Raw genomic sequence first — 22,013 nt, forward strand, 5'->3', positions numbered from 1 at the left:
AGGAGGGTTGCAAGCTCTCTCTTAGAACACTTCCAATTGTCTCTTTGGACTGATGGCGTAACAAAAAAGATTTCGTTATGGTGATACTGTCTCTTCTGCTCTTCTGAAAAGGAATACAGTTCTTCAAAGAAAAAAATCAAGGATTCTTCCTGAAAAATTGCTGGGCATCAAGGAGGGATTTGTAATGCTGAGTATGCATAAAATATTTTCTTACATGAAATCTTCAAATAATTATGATACCTCTCTTTGAACAGCATATAAATTATCCTACTTATCATGTATATAAAAGGAGATAATACATCATAAAAACTAAGTGCAACTAGTGTGGAGATTAACTTGTTCTGTCGCTGATTTAGTTTCTGAAGAGTTTACTGCTAAATCTTAAAACTTGTTCTATTGCATTCTAACAACCTCAAATTTAGAGATGTTTGTTTGCTTATGCAATGACCATTTGTCATTTTAATCCAACAAACTGCTAGACCAATAGCTACTAAAGACATTAATATTTCTTTCAGCCATGGTTGAACCTATTTGAAACCGCCATTAGAGGCATTCAATTAAAATCATGGTTACAATGCTTAAGTCTCCATGTGTGTGTTCTCATATTAATTTTCTCTTCCTCGGTTGTATACATTCAAATTTGCTGAAAACCTTAGTGTCAGCAGAATATAAAGTGGTGTGGTTACTTTCCAGCAGTGGAAAATCTTTCTGACTCAGTTATTCTTTTTCTTCCTTCAAAACATAAATTCTGCATGTCCTGATTTTCTGATAGATGTGAAGAGCAGCATGAATGAGCTGCAATTCAACATTACATAGATTAATCCCAGCCACAGAGAAAGAACTGACATTTCAGTATTCAGGAAATTAATTGTTGTAACCTGTAGGTTAAATTGTCCATAAAAATTCTTTCTTTTGGATAAGGACCATAGTTGCAGTAAGAAATTCATTTTTATTCATAAATGATTGGGCAAGATTCATGGTGGCAGTCGAAAGTCACTGTGTCGTTTCAGCCGTTGTTGTTTAAATGTGGCTTCATGCTGTTAGCTCTTTAGGGCCTCTAGAATTTTGTCTTTGGTGGAGCTATTAACTGTCTCCTCTACATGTACTTTTTTTTTTTGATATTTTCATAAAAAATAGTATTTCTGAGGTTAACCTGTCCTTAGTTTCTGAAAAGAAATCTTAAGGTTCTACAATATGTTCAAACGTATGATATTTTAAACTTTTTTTTTTTTTAAATAGCTGTTTTAAATGTCAGGAAGAACGCAATAAAGCAGGAAGAAATTCCGCTCACAATATCACTTCCCTTCAGCTATCTTAAAGCCATATTTCAAGCTGCAAATACTTACGAACAGGAGCCTACCACAAAACTGTGAAATTAAGTTACCATAAGTAAATTAATCTATTTGCAGACAGTGATAGCAGGTAAAGTTCTTTTAAATCCTTGTGCTAGTGATATCTGTATGTTCTTCCTAGAAAGAATATTGTAATTGATGGCATAACTTGGACAGATGGGGTTATTTGAAATGCAGCAGAAGTAGGGAAACAGGAAGTTGGAAGGCAGAAAAGTGGCTGTTAAGAACTATTTTCTGGAGGTTGGTGATAAAAAATCAGCTTGCAGTGGATAAAGGTAGGTTGTGAAGTTCTCTCAATCACAACTAGAAATTCAGTTCTCTCTCACAAATCCCAGCAAGCAAGCCTCCTTGTCTTAGCTGGAACATCCTCAACAGTGATAGAACAATTAATGACTGTCAGATGTCATTTTTCTTTTTTCAATTTTTTTTTTTTGGTAGTCTTCAAAAATAAAAAAAAGTAAAACTTTTACTAGTTTTCTTACTAATTCTTTGACACATCAAGATAGGCATGCATTAGTTGAGGACAGGAGTGTGAGTGTATCCCCATACATAAGGGATATGAGGTGTAATCGTGTTTCTGGAATGATACAGATCCCTCCTGTCAGATAAATACACTAAAAATAAAACAATAAACATTTTTCTTGTAAATGATGTAATATTTCACTTAAATCCATGTCATGTTAATAACGTTTGGAAATCCAAAATCTGTATAAGAAGCATAAATGTATGACATGTTTTTTTCACTCTTAATAGTTGAGCTAACATGTATTTATTTCCCTGGATGTTTCATCTTTTTTTTTTTTTTTTTTTTGTATGCATTTTTAACACTTTTTTCCTAACAGTTAGTAACAGATTGTTCTTCGTAGTGAGGTTCCTAATGTTGAACATGTAAGTCGGACTAGCTCTTTGGGACTCAGAAATGGTTGCTGATTATGTTGTGCAAACAAACCTAGAGCTTCATTGCTGTAAGATTCCTACATGAAGCTTTCAGTTTTCTTTCTAAAAATATTATTTTGCTAAAACTCCATAAGTAAAATTATTTTTAAAAGCAGCAATGGTTAAAACAAATGCAATTAATCAATTATTTTTCTGTTCTGTAAGCAACAGTGAATTCTATTTCAATAGTGGTCTGTTATGCCAATCTATATTTTCATCTGTGATTATGAGCAGCATTCCACAGTTAGGAAAGATGACAGGCATGAAAGTAGCATGTATCACAATATCATTAGTTCATGAGCTTCCTGCTCAATGATTTAACATTTTTCTCCATTCACTATATATTCTTAAGGATGATGAATCTACAACTATTTCATTGATGGTTAAAGCAAAGCAAAACAAACAAAGAAAAAAATCCTCTAATTATCTTGAAAAATTGTTTATACAATATCATTTCCTCAGCTGCTTCTCTTTTTGCTTAATTAACTGCTTCTGTTTATGAGTCTGGTTAAGGGTACTTTTTAATATGCTCTCTTCTATTCATCTTTTAAAGTTTCTTTGTATTACCTTGTCAATGATTTTATCAGTTCATTGGTTTTAAGTCATTTCTAACCCAAATTGCTTCCCATGAAACACATACTGTTTATTGTATAAATGAGGAACTAATATGTGCAGTCTTCTAATTCCTACAAACTACTGCTGTTTGTTTTGTTCCATTACCTAATTTTACATGCATATTTGTGTTAAAAACACTTTGAGAAGGTTCACTAGAGCTAGTTGAAAATATACGGAACCGATTTCAACAACCTTTTCAGGAAAGCAGTGTTTTTTTCAGAATATCTCTTCACTGTATTTAATACCAATATAATAGTGATTATAGGCATATGTAATATGTCCTAATCTTCCAGAAGCAATAATTTTTTGAAAAGTAATGCTTACATTTCAAATCACCTACTTCTTTTTATGTGTAAAGTCACTGATAGTTGTGAGAGATGAAAAAGAAGGAACTATGCAGAACTGCACTAACAGTTAAAAAAACTGCAGTTTCCCCAAATTTTATGGATAGTTAGATTCCATATTTGGATCAACTCCAGAGAGACTCAAAATGAACCTACAGTGGTCTCCCCACACCCTTCTCTTCTCCAAGCTAAACAAGCCCTGCTCCCTCAACCTTTCTTCCTAAGAGAGGTCCTCCAGCCCTCTGACCATCTTCATGGTCCTCCTCTGGATGCACTCGAACAGCTCTGCATCCTTCTTGTGCTGGGGGCCCCAGGCCTGGACTCAGTACTCCAGATGGGGCCTCAAAAGGGCAGAGTTGAGGGGAACAATCTCCCTGCTGGCCTCTCCGCTTTTGATGCAGTCTAGGGTACTGTTGGCCTTCTGGGATGCAAGAGCACACTGCTGGCTTATGTCCAGCTTTTCGTCCATCTGGACTCTGAAGTCCTTCTCAGCAGGGCTGCTGTCAGGGAGTTCCTCTCCCAGTCTGTACTGATATCTGGAATTGCCTCAACCAGTGTGCACTTGACCTCGTTAAACCTCATTAGATTCTCATGTGACCACTTTCTGAGTGTGGTCAGGTCCCTCTTGATGGTGTCCCTCCCTTTTACTGTGTCAACTGCACCCCTTAGTTTGGTGCCATCAGCAAGCTTGCTGAGGGTACACTCAATCCTACGGTCTATGTCATTGATAAAGATGTTAATGTCTTAAAGACGTTAATATTCAAAATAATATCTTTATGCACCAACATTTGGATGCGATTCTAATAATTATACTGCAGTATAATACTCTGTGGTGAAGCAATGATGATATTGTTGGTCTGAAGTAATATACAATTATAGAGGCACAGGAATGCCATTTAGTAGCATTTTGTGGACCAAAGGTTTTACCCCAGCCAGTCTGAGATCTAGATGAGGTTATACATTGCACAAGAGGAGTGTATACCCATAGACTTTCATAATACATTTTATCAAATAGTCTGATATTTTCATAAAAGAACAAGTGAAAACTATTATGTGTGACTAATGTTTTTAAAAATGCCTGCTGGTCAGAACCACTTTTGATACACCTGTGCTTCAAGTTGGATTCTACAGTAATCATTTGTTGTTCCTAGGGTAAATGATATTTTAGCTGAATACCTTTATAAAGTAGTTAATGGTTAGAGATCAGCATTCAACAAGTGACTGAGAACAGGAAAAGTGGAATGCTCTGGTCAGTGATGTGTAGTCCTTGTGTTGCCACTCTATAGTGACCAAGTTGCAAGGAAGTTTCCAAACAGATATATCTGAATCTGTTTAATCATGTGAAGTGAAGAAATCTGATGAGTGAGGGTTTTGGATTTAGAGAAAACTGAAGGAAAGGAAGCTTGTGGTGTTTGGATCCAGGCAGCCTATAAGAAGTTTAGTTCCCTGGGCTCCTTGCTGGAACATTACACATGAGGTGTTTTCTAGTCATTCTTCAGTGACATCATGAGTTAATCTTATAGCCCAAGTTAGATGTAATCAGAGTAGATCTTAGAGTCTATGTCCCCACTGGCAGTGATCTTTCCACTCATCCTTGTATCACAGCTAACCTGGTTCTTCTAGCTAATTTCTCAGATGCATAGAAGACTTTGAATGTCTCAGTAGGTCTGTAATCAAAAGAAGCATGCCAATTGTTTCTAGTCATATGTGGGAATTAAGTGGTGCTTGAGAATTGGTAGTCTAAATCACCTTCTGAGACTGAGCAAGAGAAGTCCACCTGAATTTAAAAAAAAATGTAGCAGAATTCAGGCAGCCTGAATAAGCAATAATTGATTTTTTTAGCTCATGAGTCTGTTAATTCCTCATGGTAAACTAAGAAGATGAGTAAAACAGGAGATCCAAATAATAGATATATATATAAAGTTAAATACAGTTGGCAATGCTATCTTAATTTTTTATTCTGATGTCAAAGCATATATGAAGCAGACTTCGATATAGGAGTACCTTTAATAACGAAAATGCCAACATCTACTATTTTCCAAAGATAGCTCATTCTCATTTCTGAAACAAACAAATGAACTGAATATTGTTTTTTAAATTGAAATGAAATAATAGATAGCAGTTAGACTAAGTTAGATTCATACAGTCATTAGAAGTTACTTACCAGTTTGTTACCAGAAGCAGTCAGTTTAATTGCACAATTAAGTTTTAGATTGTTTCCATTACGTACAGAAAGGTTGTTACAATTCCAGTTTAATTGGTCATCTTTAGAAATACTATTAGATTTAAATTCATTTTCATGCTAATGCAATAAAGAACACCCACATTCTCCAAGACCTGAAGAAAAACACTGAGAATTGTATGGATTAGTTGTAAATATATTTGTAAAAATGATTGCTATGTTTATAAGAATTATTAATAATTCAGCAATTCAGACACTGTGTAAATCTCTTTCATTTTCATTTCATTTCATAAGAATTTACTAATCTACAATGACATTGAAGAAAATCTTGTTTACCTATTCTATATTTTAAACATGATAAATATAAAATGTTGATTTTCATGAAGCCACACCAACATTTCTAAAAATGGTATTATATTTAAAATTACAAATGATCCATATTAAAAGTTTGATCTAAATCCTTACATTTACATCAATATATTTTTATTTATTTATAAATACAGAGATTTAGTTAATAGTTATGTAGTGTAATCTAATTTTATTACTGTTTTCCAAAGGATATTATAGACTTGAATAAGAATGAAACTGTTCAAGTTACTGTAAGGGAATTTCAAATTTATAAATAAATATGATTTTAGCATTTTTATATCTTACATTCTGCTTTCAAAAGTGAGTGTTCTCTATTTTCTCCCCGTATTATATTTTTTTGAAGAATATGGTAGAAAAACAAAATCCCTATTGAAGCATTGTTGATTAAGAACCTAATTTGGTTCTGCTAATGAATAATTGAATTGCTCAGTTGTTCTAGAAATGAACTGGTAATGTCTCTTGTAGGTACTTCTAATTAAAACTGTCTCTCAGCTGCAAAATTAGTAGCATTTTAGAAACTTACAATCACTAGGAAAGAAAAATCTTTTAATATATAGCAAACAACTGTCTCAAAAAAACAAGTCAATACCTTTGCTGAAGTCCGCTAGTAGATTTCCACTAAGACGAATAATTCCAGCCTGATTACTGTGTTTACTACTGAGAATCTGCTTCTGGTATGTGAAAATATCTGTGAGGCAATCGCTAAGTAGGAAAACAGCATTTTATGGAGAAAAAAAGAAACCCACGGATGCTACAAAACCACAAAACTGTTGCTCAATGACAAAGATGAGGAAGCTCAGTCTATTACCGGTAGTTAGATAACCTAGGTCTTTATTTCAGTTAGACCACCTAGTGTATGGCAGTAATTTTATTGAGTGTGATCCATATTGTAATAGCTGAACTAAATGCAAAAGTTCCAAGCATAGCAGTGTCCTGAGAAGGACATAATTTAAAACAGGAATGCATTAAGCACTAAGTGTTATTTTCTAAGGCACTAACAACTGAGCTGGCACTACTTCTGCCAAAATCAGTAGAAGCTTAATTTGAAATTGAAATGAGACATTATCTGAATTCTTAGAAAAATCTTGCTTTTAGTACCAGGTCTTGAACATATATATGCTGAACATGTATGTATCTGTGTTTAAAAAAAGGCACATGTACAACGTCTTGTTGAAACTATGAGATTAGAGCACTGTCTATTACAAGAGAGTGTACTCTTTTATACTAATACCCAATAAACCATGAAAAAAAACACATTTAAGAAGTTATTTCAGGGTCTTAGATGCAGTTCCTCCCATAATTTTAACTGCAGATCTTGTAGACGTGTCTAAGAACACTTTTGATTAGATTTGTTCTACTTCAGTGAAACGGAATTGTATCTATCCATAATTATTGCAGTTCTGTAAATTTTCATTGTGACATGATCGATCCCTTATGCCCAAATGAGTGAATCTGATGCATTTTTAAGATTTCATTCATTCATGCATACACACAGAAATGATTTCATTGATCCCTTTGTAAAGTTATGTGGACCAAGAAGATGCCTGAGGTTTGAAAATCTGTTCTGGATGAAATTTCTGAAAACTTTCACGCTTTTGATTAATGTTTTATTTCATCTCAAGTTTCTGATATGGATTCAGATTGAGAATGTATTCAATGTACATTATAAATATCTTTTTCTATTAATTTTGATAATACATGATATATTTTTTCTCTAAAATAAGTATCAGAGGTTTTCATACTCTGGAAAGCCAAATTATATACATTTTAAATTTAGCTTTTTGTAATTTTAAAGATCTTTAAAAGCACTTCTGCTCAGCACAGGTAATTCTGTGCAAAACCACTGTTCACTATTTTGCAGCCTGTCTTCAAAATTAAGGGCTTTGATTTCCTAAGTCTCCTAGTATACTTTCTGTATGTGGGCTGAGATCTATTTCTCAGTACAGCCACTGCAAGTGTTTTCTTTTATGCTCTTTCCAGATATCCACACTGATAGAAAGACTAAAAAAAATATGACATAAATTTGTGTTTGGTCTTCAAAACAGAGAGAAAAAGAATCAGTGGTATTTGGGTGGTATTAAAATTCTACCAATACAAATAGGCAACACAGGAGTCTTCTGCTAATAAGATTAATACATTGACTGGTAATTGATTTCTTGGGAAAACTCTCTACAATTAAATTCAATTATTACATTAATCTCCAAATAAAATATGGCCAATAAAATAGGCCAATAAAAATTCCAACGTCCTCATCAGGAAAAACTGCTTAGTTTAGAGTATTTCTAGTTGTGTTTTTTTTTTTTTTTAATTTCATTTTGATCTGCATAATGCTGATCATTATATTTTTATCAGCATTCATTAACAGGCAAATCTTAAATAGTTAGAAAGAGCTTTACCATTAACTCTATCAGAGTTGGGAGTCATCACTAAATAAGCCACGCTAACAGCATCAATTATTGTTATTGGGTTCTATATACATTGACTGGTAGTTAATTATAAAAAAGGAAAAAGACCAGAAGCACATGATGATGGCTGTTTTATACTCTCTAGAGTATGTATTGCTCTTACTGTACAGATAAAGGTGAATTCTCATTAATTGTAATGTTTATTTTACATATAATTGGGATGACTTGTCTCTGGAAAGCAAAGTACTTTGCTCTAAGCAAAGTAAATGTTTTGTTGAGATTTTCCTACTTTATTGATGACTTACTATTTCTACACAGCACAGCACATTTTAACTTAAAATTAATTATAAAATTATTTATAAGTAATGTATGTATATAAAATGTTCATACTGTCTTCATATGGATATGGATATGGTTCTTGCCCAAATCTTTGCTGTCTTCTTTTTTTTGTTGCTTATTTTTATAAAATAAATATATGTTGAATTGTACAACATGAGAATACTGAGAAATAGTGTCTATGTTCCCACTTACATTTAATAAACCTTTGCAACCAATCTTAATGCAAATGTGTATAATTATCTATAAAGTAGTTGGTAGAACAGCAGGGCAAGTGTGTAGTTTAAGCAACAAACTGTAATGTTATTGTCTTCTTCCCATTTGTTTGAGGCTTTTTTAGTTTGATTTTTTTTAAATAAATAAGGAAAATCATGTATGTGCCAAATTTGTATGCATTTAGAATAGAAGACTTTTTTTCTGGATGTTGGTGATCAAAACCAATAGAATAGAATATATCAAAGTCCAGAATGAATGAATATTTTGTGTGTGAATGAATGGTACAGCAGAAAATAGTTAAAGCAGAAGTTAATTTATCTTTGTTCATAACAATAGTTAATGAAATGTAGCCAGGCTTCTGCTGAAATTTGAAGTTACAAGCTTTGAAATGCTCCATCATGAGGAACAGCAGCCCTAAAATTATGAAAGTAAACTCCATTAAAAGGAATGCACAAAAACAATTTTTCTCACGGTTGCCCTTGCACGAGCAATGTCAATGACTCTCAGTTCACACACAGTCACACACAGAATGGTTGAGTTTGGAAGGGACCGCTGGTCCATTTGATCCAGCCTCCTGCTTAAGCAGGGTCACCTAGAGCACTTTGCACAGGATTGCATCCATGCAGGTTTTGAAGATATTCAGAGGAGATTTGACACTCATGAATCAAATTTAAAGCCCTTCATGTTCCCTTAGTAGATCTGTTCACAAACTCTTTGGAATGGATCATAAAAGACAGTTTTGAAATTAACTGGACTATCCTCTAATGTATTTGAAAAGTCTCTTCTCATTGTTACACGGAATGCTACACCAGTCTTTGTTTTAGAGTACTGAAGCAATCTGTCCTCTCCATGTTCTAAAAACTGGTGAAAGATAATCACGAAAGAAGTCTCACTCTTTTCCCCATTAAGAGGTAGCTGACTCAGCCCTTCTGTGCTAACTGAAATTCCAGGATGTGTATGTAGTCATATTAATTGATTAAAAGATATTGACTCTCTGGAGATGTGGGCAGTAAAAGAAAAAAAGTGCTAGGTTTCCAAACCATCGCAACATTAGTCAACTATAGGGTTGTGCTGGGGGATGGAGGTGTCAACAGTTTTACAAATGGGAGATGAAAGATGAAATGCTGTCCAGCTAATGTGACAGGAAGGGCTGAACTTAGAGGGCTGAAGTCTTGCCCTAGAATAAACATAAGGACTTCCTTTTGTTCTGGAGGCTGCAGTAGAAGGGTACTGAGGCATTCTGACACCTCTTGCCTCTAGGTGTGAGACCTCTTTTCCCATCATTTGGCTTCCATGACTGTCTTTTTCCTACCTCCCACAAAGTATGAAACTCTCTGCTCTACCTAGCCTTCTTCTTACTCTTCTCCAGGAATCTCAGTCACCTCCAGTTAGTCTAAAAACAAGAGCTTTGTATCAGTAATTTGCTGCGGAGAGGTAGGAATAAGTGCTCTGTGATAAACCAGTATTGGACCTAAGCTCAGAAAAAGATCGTATTTCCATTTAGTAAGGAACATTGTTTAAAATAACCTATGTTTTTCTTGTCTGTTACTTAAGCTGTGAGTTCTCTGGTTGAATACACCTGCAGAGGACAGAAGAAGACAGCTAAACCCAGATTTCTATTGTTAAACTTCTATGTAAACAATTGCTGTAGATAACCAAGGGTAATCATGTAATTGCAAATGTATGGGAAGTTTATTGCAAAGGCAAGAATGAGAAAGGATAGTGCTCTGTATCAGTGTGAATGAACAGGGATGGGGATCCTTGTAACAGTGCTATCTGAGAACTTGTTCAGAGTCATTGAGTGTATGCCAGAAGCAAGCTTTTAAATTTAATAACTGCTATCTCTTTCCTGTATGGCAAAACCCAAACTACTTCTGTTGTAACAAATAAACTATTAGTATTTTTTTATAAGTATAAGCCTTATGCACTTATTTGTAATGGTTATCAGAGTGAAAATGCAGCACAGACTGTTTGTCTTTAGTATTTGCCTGCAAATCATTTTTAAAACAGTTCCAATATTTGCAAATATTGAATATTTGTAAAATACTCCAGGGTAATTATGTACAAATAGTTTGTTTTAATAATCACCATATGTGGCTGAGCAATTAGAATGCTTACTCATTAGGGAAATCTAATTTAATATATTTTCAAAACTGCTTTGCTGAGTCAAAAACCATTGTTTTTAACCTCTTTAGTTGGAAAATAATGGAGAATAAGTTGAGACTGGTACTTAGCACCACCTTATGATTATTGAATAGTATGTGGGAATATTTAAATACTGTTCTAATTGCTTATTGATTACTGAAGTCTTTTTAGTGCCAAATAATATGAGCTTTGAACACCAATAAGCAAAGTAGTTTATTCAGAAATAATTTACATCTGTCATTGTTCAATTGATTATAATACTAGTCTGTAGTACTATATGAATTTAATTCCCAGCCCTTTCAAAAGCCTTTATAAAAGGTCATATCTATAAATATTTCTTTAAGCAGTAGGAGGAAACCATCAGAGTTACTAAATACAAGTGTTCTAGATTAGACACAAAATTTAAAAAAAAAACTTCATGGCTCAACTTTCAACTTAAGCAATTCTTTTTATATTTTCAATTTCCTTCAGGCCATTCTTGTGTTAATACTATTTCAGCATTTAAGAAACTATCCAGATAAAAAAATTCCTGCAAACAAATGTTCAAGGGTGAGGCAACTGTGTGATATATGAAATATCAAGTGCAAAATAATGCTCCCTTGGAAAAACAAAATCAAAGATTTCATAAAATTCAAGGTTGTGTATATATATAACATTTTAAATGACTGGTAAGGTCAAATGGGGAAAAGCTGAAGGCAGGATCTGATCTCTATTCATACTGAAGTTTTGCTGAATGGCTTTTTACCATTTACTTTAATGTGAATCTCATCATGCTCTTTCAAATTACATCAGCAGCAAACACATTCTGTTATGCTTTCAAAATCCATCAAAGATGCCAGGTAGCCTTAAAATGCATGCCAAGAGAATCAGCTGGTGTTTTTCAGTCTGTTACAATTAGATTGCAATCACTAAACATTTAGGCACTTTTGCCTGCACATGCTCTGGAAATGATGTGATGAATCATAGGTGAGGTCTAAGCAAATCTCCAAAAGTTTTGAAATAGTAAGCACTGACTTTTTTCTATGTAGCATTTTATAATGATTGTTCCCAAGAATACAGTCTTTATTTTGCCCGAGAGTGATTCAGTACAAAGACCTCCAGTTCCTCTCTAGCTCACAGACCTGCTACAAATTTAGTCAGAAGTTTTTGACAATTTTAATATATAATACTATAAAGCAGTACCAGTATTGTTAGCTGATTGTCTTCTCACATGCAAAGAAATCACATAAAGTATTATTTTTATGTGATATGTGAAGATGATGGTTGTTCTCTCAAAATTCATGCTTTTTTTCCAGTCTAAAACGTATATGTGCAGTTGGCAAGGGGATACTCTGTGTTTCACAGTCGACTTTGCTCTGGGATTTACCTGTTTTGACAGTAAAACAAAGGTAAGAGGAAAAATAAAAGAAAAGGTAACTGCTTTATTTCAATGTTCTTAAAGTTATCAGTATCCTATCTTTTATACTGATGAGGAGTTTTTCTTCCTCAAACATACTGTACTTTTTGTTTACATTGCTCCACTGAAGTGCAGTCAGTTTGGGACTAGAAGAGGATAATGTACTTGTGCCATACCATGTAAAGATAGATATTGGAGAAGGATATAAAAAAAAGTAATTTCCTTTTCAAGCAGTAATAGGAAAAGAATGTTATATGTAGCAGAGAGCTTGGTTTCTTAGTAACGGAAAAACATCAAGATTTTGAAAAGATTACCAGTCATGAAAAATATTGAACTTTCACCTGATTCTTTTTGTTTTGAAGCTACAGATATAAAAGAGAATGAATTATTCTTCCATCATTAGAAATTTAAGCTATATCAGAACTGAACAGAACAAGAGTAAATGCATTTCAAAGTCAATCTGTGTGATTAAATTCTCTTTTCTTGCAAAACTGAATGGCTATATAAAGGGACTATAGGGAATCGTTTATGGCACATGTCAACTTCCAAACCATATCTATAATTCTACTATTTTAAATAAAATTTGTAGTCATTTTTAGTGAAGTTATAGATTTGTTTCCCAGTAAAAATGAATTTATATTTTAAAAGTTTCTACCTTAGTAAAGCTGTATAGCATAATTTTTGGCCTAAATACACAAATTTATTGAAATAGAGAAGTAATGATCAGCATAATTGTTATTTGAAAATTTAGGCAACTTGTACCGCACGTGCTATCCTATAAATAAAATGAAAATTCAGAAAATATATTTACATACTTTTCTATGCCTTTAGTGATACTACACAGTTTCCGTTTAGCCACAAATTAAGTATTGACAGTAATTGTCTCATTAGTTTAGACTGTGTAAAATGTTTATTTTAAATGTGAAGATTGATTTGGTGTACTCCTCCTTGAGAACTATAAACTTCTCTATTGATACTCATTTTTACAATATCAGAAAATTAGTCGTAATTAAAATCCCATAGAATGTAGAAATTCTACTAGTAGAACCAAAGTATTACCTATAGAAAATGTAGGACTAACCCAGTGTGCCTACCTTCATTCTAATTGGGGATGTGGAGGCTTCAATCAAACTTTTTTTTCCATAGTATCATGGAATGGGTTGGGTCAGAAGGGACCTTAATGACCACCCAGTTCCAACTCACTGCTGTGGGCAGGGTTGCCATTCAGGGCTGCCCAGGGCCCCATCCAACCTGGCCTTGAACATTTCCAGGCATGAGGCAAGCACAGATTCTCCAGGCAAACTGTTCCAATGCCTCACCACCCTCTGAGAAAAAATTTCCTCCTAATTTCTAACTTAAATCTCCCCTCTTTTAATTTAAAGCTATTCTCCCTGTCCTATCACTATCAGACTATATTAAAAGTCAGTCCCCTCCTGCTTGTAAGCTCCCCTTGAGAACTGGAAGGTCTCTCCAGAGCCTTATCTTCTCCAAGCTAAACAAGCCCAGGCCCTTCAACCTTGCTTCACAGGTGCTCCAGCCCTCAGAACTTCTTCATGAACCTCCTGTGGACCCACTCCAACAGTTCTGCATCCTTCTTGTACTAGGGGCCCAAAGCCTGTACACAGTACTCCAGATGGGGCCTTACAAGGGCAGAGCAAATAAGGACAATCTCCTCCCTCTCCCTGCTGGCCTCCCCTCTTTTAATGCAGCCCAGGATACTGTTGGTCTTCCAGACTGCAAGTGCACACTGCTGGCTCTTGTTAAGCTCTCCGTCCACCAGGATCCCCAAGTCCTTCTCTTCAGGGCCACTCTCAATGAGATCTTCTCCCAGTCTGTAGACATATCAGGGATTGTCCTGATCTGAGTGCAACACTTGGCCTTGTGGAACCTCATTTGGTTCAGGTGAACCTACTTTTCATGCTTGTCCAGTTCCCTCTGTATGCCATCCCTTCCTTCTATTGTATCAACTGCATCACTCAGCTTAGTGTCATCAGCAAACTTGCTGCAGGTGCACTTGATCCCACTATGTATGTCATGGATAAACATGTTGAAAAGCACCAGTCCCTGGGGTCCAGTGGCTCTCTGGCAACCGTCTTTATGTGGCCATCCAACTAATTCCTTACGTGCTGTATAGTCTACCTTTCAAATCTATATATCTCCAATTTAGAGATAAGAATGTGACATTAAAAGCCTTGCAGAAGTCCAGGCAGATGATCTTATTTCCTGATGCTATCACTCCATCATAGCAGGCCACCAGATTAGTTTTGTACAGTCTGCCCTTGGTGAAGTGATCCTGGCTGTCACGATCCTCTTCATCCCTCATGTGCCTCAACATAGCTTCCAGGAGGATCTTCTTCATGATCTTCCCAGGAACAGACATGAGGCTCACCAGCCTGTACTTTCCCATATCTTCCTTTCTACTTTTCTTATAAATGAGAGTGATATTTTTACGATCACTGCAGACTTCACCTGACAGTCATGGCTTTTTGAATATGATAGAGAGTGGCTTGGCAACTACATCAGCCATTTCCTTCAGGACCCTTGGATGTGTGTCATTGGTCCCCATAGACTTGTTGCTTACATAAGGGAGGGATAAAGAATAATTATAGGCATATTAATTCTGTTGTCAAACTTGAAAAATTCTGGAGAGCTCATATGCATTTATTGTTTTTCTCTGTGAGAGATGGACGTTCTCTGTATCTTCAAGCTTGTGTGAAGCAATAATGAGCAGCTTCCACATTTAATTCTTACTGCCCATTAATATCAGCTGAAGTTGATGGTGTTGCCCCACAATCTTAGGTTTTTTAGAGTATTTCTTTCCAACACTGAATAAGCTTGAAGTAGAAAAGTAATTAACATTTCATTAGGGACAGAGCAATTTTGCTGAAAAAAAAAAATGTTTTCTAGACAATGAATTTCAAATTAAGGTGAACGTTTGATGCAAAAAAAATGCTCTTACAGCACAGCAGGTGCTCATGTGGGCTTATTAAAATGCAGGGCAGTCTCCTGGTCTGACCTACAACTCAGCCCGGATCCCACATTTTGGACAACCAGCTCACTTACTCATTAAAAATGTTCTTTATTGCAGACTGTAAAGGGATCAAAAGAGGGCCTTCTGCATTACAAATGACAAAATAAAAAGGGCAAGAACTTTTCCTTAGGAGTTAATGCATCTTTTAGAAAACTCTTCATTAGAAGAATTGTGGGGGATTGCCAAACATATTTGAAATAATTACTTCATTTTATATATGTTGTGTTCTGAGGCTGTCATGGGACTAACTCATTCAGATTTTCTGTTTGGGGCACATCACAGAGACACTCTTGCAGTGCAGCTGCTATTTATCTGATCATAGAGTTTTTCTCTATCAGTTAGCTTACTTAGTTTATCTTCCCTTCCACTATGCCTGCAGCTGTGCATCCAAGATAAAGAGATCCCAAAGTATACATTTTCTTCTGCCTTCCAGAGCCATCTCTTTTCCAATCATTGTCTACTGTGGACTCCAGCAATGCCTGTTATTGCTAAATTGTTCTTGTTTTGTTCTCCTCTTAGAAGTTATAGTATATAGTATATATATATACTTATTTTGTTTATAGGTCATTCTCTCTCAAACTAAGAGTAGGATTCTAATGATCATGAAAAAAAAATCATTGAAATCATCATATCAGGTAGTGATTATCACATTTGTAAGTTGTCCTTGATTCAAGTTGCCCATATTCACTACAAAAGTAAAACTAGTGTCTAATGAGACATAAAAATCTTTATTTTCTCTTTCTCATTCTAATCATCTAACAGTCTGGTATTTTGTCTATTCTCCACTACGGTAGCACCAAGATTTAATCACAATGTGGATATGTCAAGTTAAAAGTATATTTTTGATTATCACCATTGATATAAAGGTATCTATTGTAATAGCTGACAACAATGTGAAGAAATGACAAAGCACTGATTTGAAGGAAGCAGTTCTCCTACTCTCTTCCAAATTAACAGTTTTCTAAATTAGAAGTAAGCCAACAGTTCTCTTGAATTTACTATGTGGCAGGACTACACTATGTGCAGAGTAATTCAAAACTCAACAGAATCTCTCTACTCCCAGGTAGTAAAAATACGTGTTTAAAGTCATATAGAAAGAACTGATGTTTCTGTAATGACACCTGACTCACCAAGCAGCTACTCCACTCCAAATCCAATGTAATCTACAGAATATTGGAAAAATTCATAGTTAAATAGTGAGAAAATTTCCAAGTGAAGATATCACTGGCCCACATGAAGAAAATATTTTCAGTAATGTATATTGAAAAATGGAACACAGCAGTTTTTTTTCTGACTGTGACTTTGCAATGGAGCTCAAAGCATTTAAACTGTTTCGTCAGCAGTGTCCAGGGACTGAATCACATTTCATCATGTACATAAAATTTTCACTAACATTATAAATATTAAGAAAACATCAGCAGAAGGTCTGGATGCAATCTGTTAGCTTTTTTTTTTTTTTAATAACTTGTACATTTGTAGGATATCAATACAAACATTCAAATACAGACAGTGATAGTGGTTTCAAAAGTCATTTCCTAGCATTTGTTTTTGAAAAGTATCTCCATACCAATTAAAAGAGTCCTGTGATTTGCCAACAGTAGTAAGTGGTGCATAAATCTATAAGAATTCTAGAGTTCCTATATATTTTAGAAACAACTGTGTAATGAAGAACATATCTTGTAATTTGCAGAACTGCTTAATGACTTTGCATTTCTATAGCATATTTATCTTTGTATTTCAAAAGACTTCAAAAACACTTTGTGACCAAGGTATACTGAGCATCACAACATCTGTGTAAGACATTTATCTACGTTGTGCAGATAAGCCAGCTGAAATATGACAGATAAAGTTATGGTGAGCAATTGTATTCATAATGAAACTGATACAAATATCCTAATGGATCTGAGCTTTTGTCATGGATATTGATACTACATCATGTAGGGAATAGAATCATTCAAATTTCAGAGAATTTCTATATATTTTTTAATTAGTGAGTATTATTATCATGCCTTTTACTCTCACACATGATACAAAGCTGTTAATTTTAGTTGCTCTGCAACCAGCTTGTGTTTACTGCCCCAATGCTTTATCTTAATACATAAACATTAATCATTTATCTGTAGTTCTAGGTAACTGTGTAACAAGTACTTAATCAAATTTATTTATCTTTAGAACGTACTGTGGAGGTTTAAATTCTCTCAGCTCAAAGGCTCTTCAGATGATGGGAAAACAAAAGTAAAGCTGCTTTTTCAGAATCCAGACACCAAACAAATAGAGACAAAGGTAAGTGACATAATCTTTCTCAGTTTAGTGAAAAATGAAATGGAACAATCTGTTCCATTTACTGCTGTGCTTGCATATAGCAAACATACAAATGTTTGCTATATATATATATATAAAACAGCAAATCATAGTTTATATATTTTTCTCCTGCTCTGTAGAAACTCCACAATGAAAAGAATTGATATAGCATCTCTAGATTTATTACAGATTTGTACAAATCTGTTACTGAGTTGTGTTTCGATGGTATAAAAATACAATATCTAAAATCTGTTTTTAAAGAGGATAAAGCAAAAAATAAATCTATTTAACTACTAAATACAAACTTACAGTTTCAAGCACATACAAGCTTAAGATTTACAGATAAAATAATATACTGCATAATATTTATTAGCTTAATAAAAAAAGAAATAACCTCACAAGAGGCCAAGTAATTCTTGAAACTTGTTCTAGTATATTCAGTACTGTGACTTAAGAGTGCTCAGTGATTTACAGGATCTGGAATTAAGCTGTGGCAGCATCCAGTCATGACTGAGGATGAGACACTAGTGTATTTTATCTTCTAGCGATTATCAAATATAGTTGTGAATCTTAGAATTCAGATTCCCAACTGAGGTTCATCAGTTTCTAATTCAGGACTGTACTTTGAATCATCATCTGGAGACATACCTGTAATGCCTGAATCTGGCCTCATATTCTGCTCTGTGAACCTAGGCTTCTTACAGTTGTACACAAAACCTAAGGGGTAGGATTAAAATTGGAAAAATTAATTACCAAGGCAGAGATCATTGATGAATAAAGACAGTGGTGAATAATTCAAGAAAACCTAAATAAATGAATTGAGAATTATTTGGTCATGCCGTTGTGAAAGGAATGAGGATAACTTTGATGTGATATGGCAGAGAAGAGGAAGGTAAGTGAGTTCAGCTTTCAGTTGGGATTTGGTGGACAAAAGTCAATGAAAAGAAAAAAATATATATAAATGTATTTGAAAATTCTCACTCTTAGCCAGAGTTACACAGGTTAAAGTGACTTATGAAGTGAAAATTTCCGACAGTGACCATATTACAAAGGTAGCATAGATAATACCTTTACTTATTCTTTAAAATGTTTTAAAAAGAAAAACTAGTTCCTTGTTCATCACAAAGTAACAACAAATATAATATGTCTTACTTTGTATATCTATATTAATAAATTATTCAGTTTTTCACCAGCAAACTTAACCTCAGTTATCTGTTGACACTGCAGTCGCAAATACAATAATATCATAAAAGATACAATACTATAATAATATGACTATAGTAGCAGGTCATTTACACTTCATTTCTCACGGAACTCCTTGGAGATATAAAGGGACTACTATCATCACTACATACATGGTCATCTGTTGGACAGAATTTAAGTCACTTGTTAAAGGTCAGACAAGAAGATGATACTGTTGCCAAAAAACAGAATCTACCTTTCTGAATCTGTATATTAAATCATCAGCTCATCCATGTGTGATTGGCCACGTGCCCCTGTTCCTCTTCCTACTGTGGTGAACAATCTGATTTTTATTCTTTACTTTTACGTTTATGCTTTTATTTTCACTTTAATGGTTTTTAATTGCAGAGTTTTATTCTTTATACAGAAAAAAATAGGGTTATTTATATGAAATTTTGATTAGCTATTCATTTGATAAAAAATGAGTCCTAATGACACATAACTCTTATGTATGAAGGTTCATTCAGAATTATAGATAGCTATGTACCTAAATGTACGTACATATTGTAAATGCTGGAGAAACCCAGGGAAAGCACATTAAAGGCCAGCTAAGCAGCTGAGGATTTTTCAGGATTTCAGTGAGGCATAGACCTTTTGCACTGCCTCTGGCACAGTGCAGTTTACCCATTAAGATTTCACATTAAATGTAAGTGGGATAGAGCTATGCAGCCTCTGCAGATACTTGGTTTATATATTCAAGTATATGTCTACCACACTTCTAAATAGTATTATTTCTTAGACTTTGGGATTACGGACTAATCATGAAATTAACAGTGCTAATACCCATAGTATAGAACAGTATCTGTCTCAGCTTGATGTATTGAAAGAGCCAGATGGTGCTGTACAATGAAGTACAGCCAATAATCAGAAACAGAGAATGTCATCAAATAATAGAAGTTTCATTTCCACTACATGTGAAATGAAGCTTGACTTATATTCACTCCACAGTAGAGTTCAAATTGCAAAAGAATTTTCCAGGTTATGTCTAATTGTATACGCTTATAAATACTTGGGAATCTCTTGGGGATCACGTTTCAAATTCTCTTTTTGGATCTTTAAGACTAGCTAGAGATGATGGCTTTTCTCCTTCTATAAATTGTTAGCCGAATGCATCTTCCTTTGCACTTCAGTTTTAGGTTTTGTTTTAGAAATAATTTGTTACTGCTATGGCACATATCAGCCAAAATATTTTACATTTGGCAAAGTTGTATCTACCTTATGTATCTGAACACAGGCTCCAGTACAGAGATATTCCAAGAAATCTTAATAATAGTAGATATTCTTGGTCTACGTGGCAAATACTCTAAATTTCCAAAGTGGCTTAAAAAAAAAGATAGGATTATATTGTAGCAATTCAATCACAATTGGAAGGGAAGGAGAGCTTACTTACCTTTCTTCTAAATCAGTGTTGCTAGACTATTATGAGCCATATAGAGCATTCTACTATATGTTGCTTGTCTCATATACTTCCTAACTGTTATGCATGTAACTTAAGAACCGTGCATATTTGGCTGAGTGCATACTATACTCTTTCTTCACTGACTTCCCAATGATACACTTTTGCAATTAGACTGCAGTACAGTTTTGCTGCAAATCCTATTCTGTTTAAACAGGAGAGTTTCAGCAGGGTGATTGAGGACAGATCAGTGATGGTGTTTCTTTCTTTAGATTTACTATTTTCACTGGAGAGAAGGGAAATTAAAGAGTGCAAGTAAAGCTCTCCATTTACAGCAACATTAATCTCTAACATCAAACAGCCATAATCTAGCACTCACACCCTTATGTATTTTTATTAACATGGGTCTTTTGTTGCTGAAATCTGGCAATTTACCGCTGAATATCGTGAGAGCTTGAAAACAATGACAGTGGACGTGAGTTAAGACTTTGCCTGTGTGACAGTGTAGGACAGTGTGATTGCTACTGGAATTTAGTTTTAATATTTACTGGAAGGGGTGACTTTAATTGGCTACACTTAGATAAACTCTCCAGAACAACTTTTCAGATGTTTTTTTTTCAGTGCATTGGCAAAGTTTGTGTCTGCCAGTGGAACATTTAAAAGTGTTCCAGTTTTGAAAGTAGACAGTGGCATTTAGAGTCACTGAAGCTGGCAGTGAAAAGCCATTTGATTCATCCTTATCCCTGTGGAACACTGCTAAAAAACTTCAGTACAATTCATGGTTAGAGTTGTAATTCATCTGGCGTTTAATTTTGTCATAATGGATCTGGTTCTTATGTTTGTAAGAGCACCATCTTATCTTATATTTTGTTTCTGTAAATGACATTTGCAAAAAGGAGACCAAATAAAACCTTACAGATGAACAAACTTTCATACCCCTTTCTATAGCTGATAATTTATTTTTGCCTTTTTATAATAGTCTTAACAAGCTGGGCAGTACTAGTACATTTGTACTTTTCAACTATGATATGATAGTCAAGCCCTTATATACTTGCTGAAATTTAGAACTAAAGTTAGAATTTCCTGTCCTGTTTTGAGTTCCACACAGCTCAGAGCTAAAACCTAGATACCATTATCAATGTTGTTTTGTTGTTTTGTTTGTTTTTCCCAAAAGTTTGGCTAACATTTCAATCAGAAGGAATGAAATTATATGCTGAAGAATACAGTAGTAATAGCTTCACTCTTGTCAACAATTAATAAATACTGAGACTCAAGAATGTCCTTAAAGAAGCCAAGAGATACACAGGGTACAATAACACTGTCTGTGTCTACATTATCTGCATCTTACATGATACAGTCTCATGTCTTGCTCAAATAGTGATTCAGTAGCTCTCAGAAGTAATCAATAAAATTAAGTGTGTGTGTGGTAGCGATGCAACAGGCCTGTTAAGCTCTTTATGATATATAATGTACCCAACTGTTACAGGTGGGTGGGCAAAACAAAACCATACATTTTTCTTGTCTGTGCACGTATAGCAATCGAGATCAGTGCAGTGTGCACATATTTTATATTTTCAGTATCAGCTTGCAGTTTTGCAGACTTGTCTGCCCACAGCTTTAATCCAGTCTTTTATTTTTTCCTTTATTGCTGTCCTCCTCTTAGTGTCTTTGTTGTATTTTACTTACCAAGATACTTATAATTAACTGAAATAGCCTTGGTTATTGAAATATTAGACATGTAAAAATT

At 34.5% G+C, this 22,013-nt stretch overlaps 1 protein-coding gene across 1 annotated transcript in view; it reads left to right on the forward strand.

The window, feature by feature from the left end:
* SNTG2 (syntrophin gamma 2) overlaps positions 1–22,013 on the forward strand; it is a 232,263-nt gene that overhangs the window by 204,966 nt on the left and 5,284 nt on the right. The window contains exons 15-16 of the mRNA XM_021392018.1: positions 12,196–12,288; positions 17,500–17,610. Of these exons, the coding sequence (XP_021247693.1) occupies positions 12,196–12,288; positions 17,500–17,610 (204 nt within the window). The remainder of the gene's footprint in view (positions 1–12,195; positions 12,289–17,499; positions 17,611–22,013) is intronic.

This window comes from Numida meleagris, chromosome 3 (genome assembly GCF_002078875.1).
Source record: "Numida meleagris isolate 19003 breed g44 Domestic line chromosome 3, NumMel1.0, whole genome shotgun sequence".
Lineage (NCBI taxonomy): Eukaryota > Metazoa > Chordata > Aves > Galliformes > Numididae > Numida > Numida meleagris.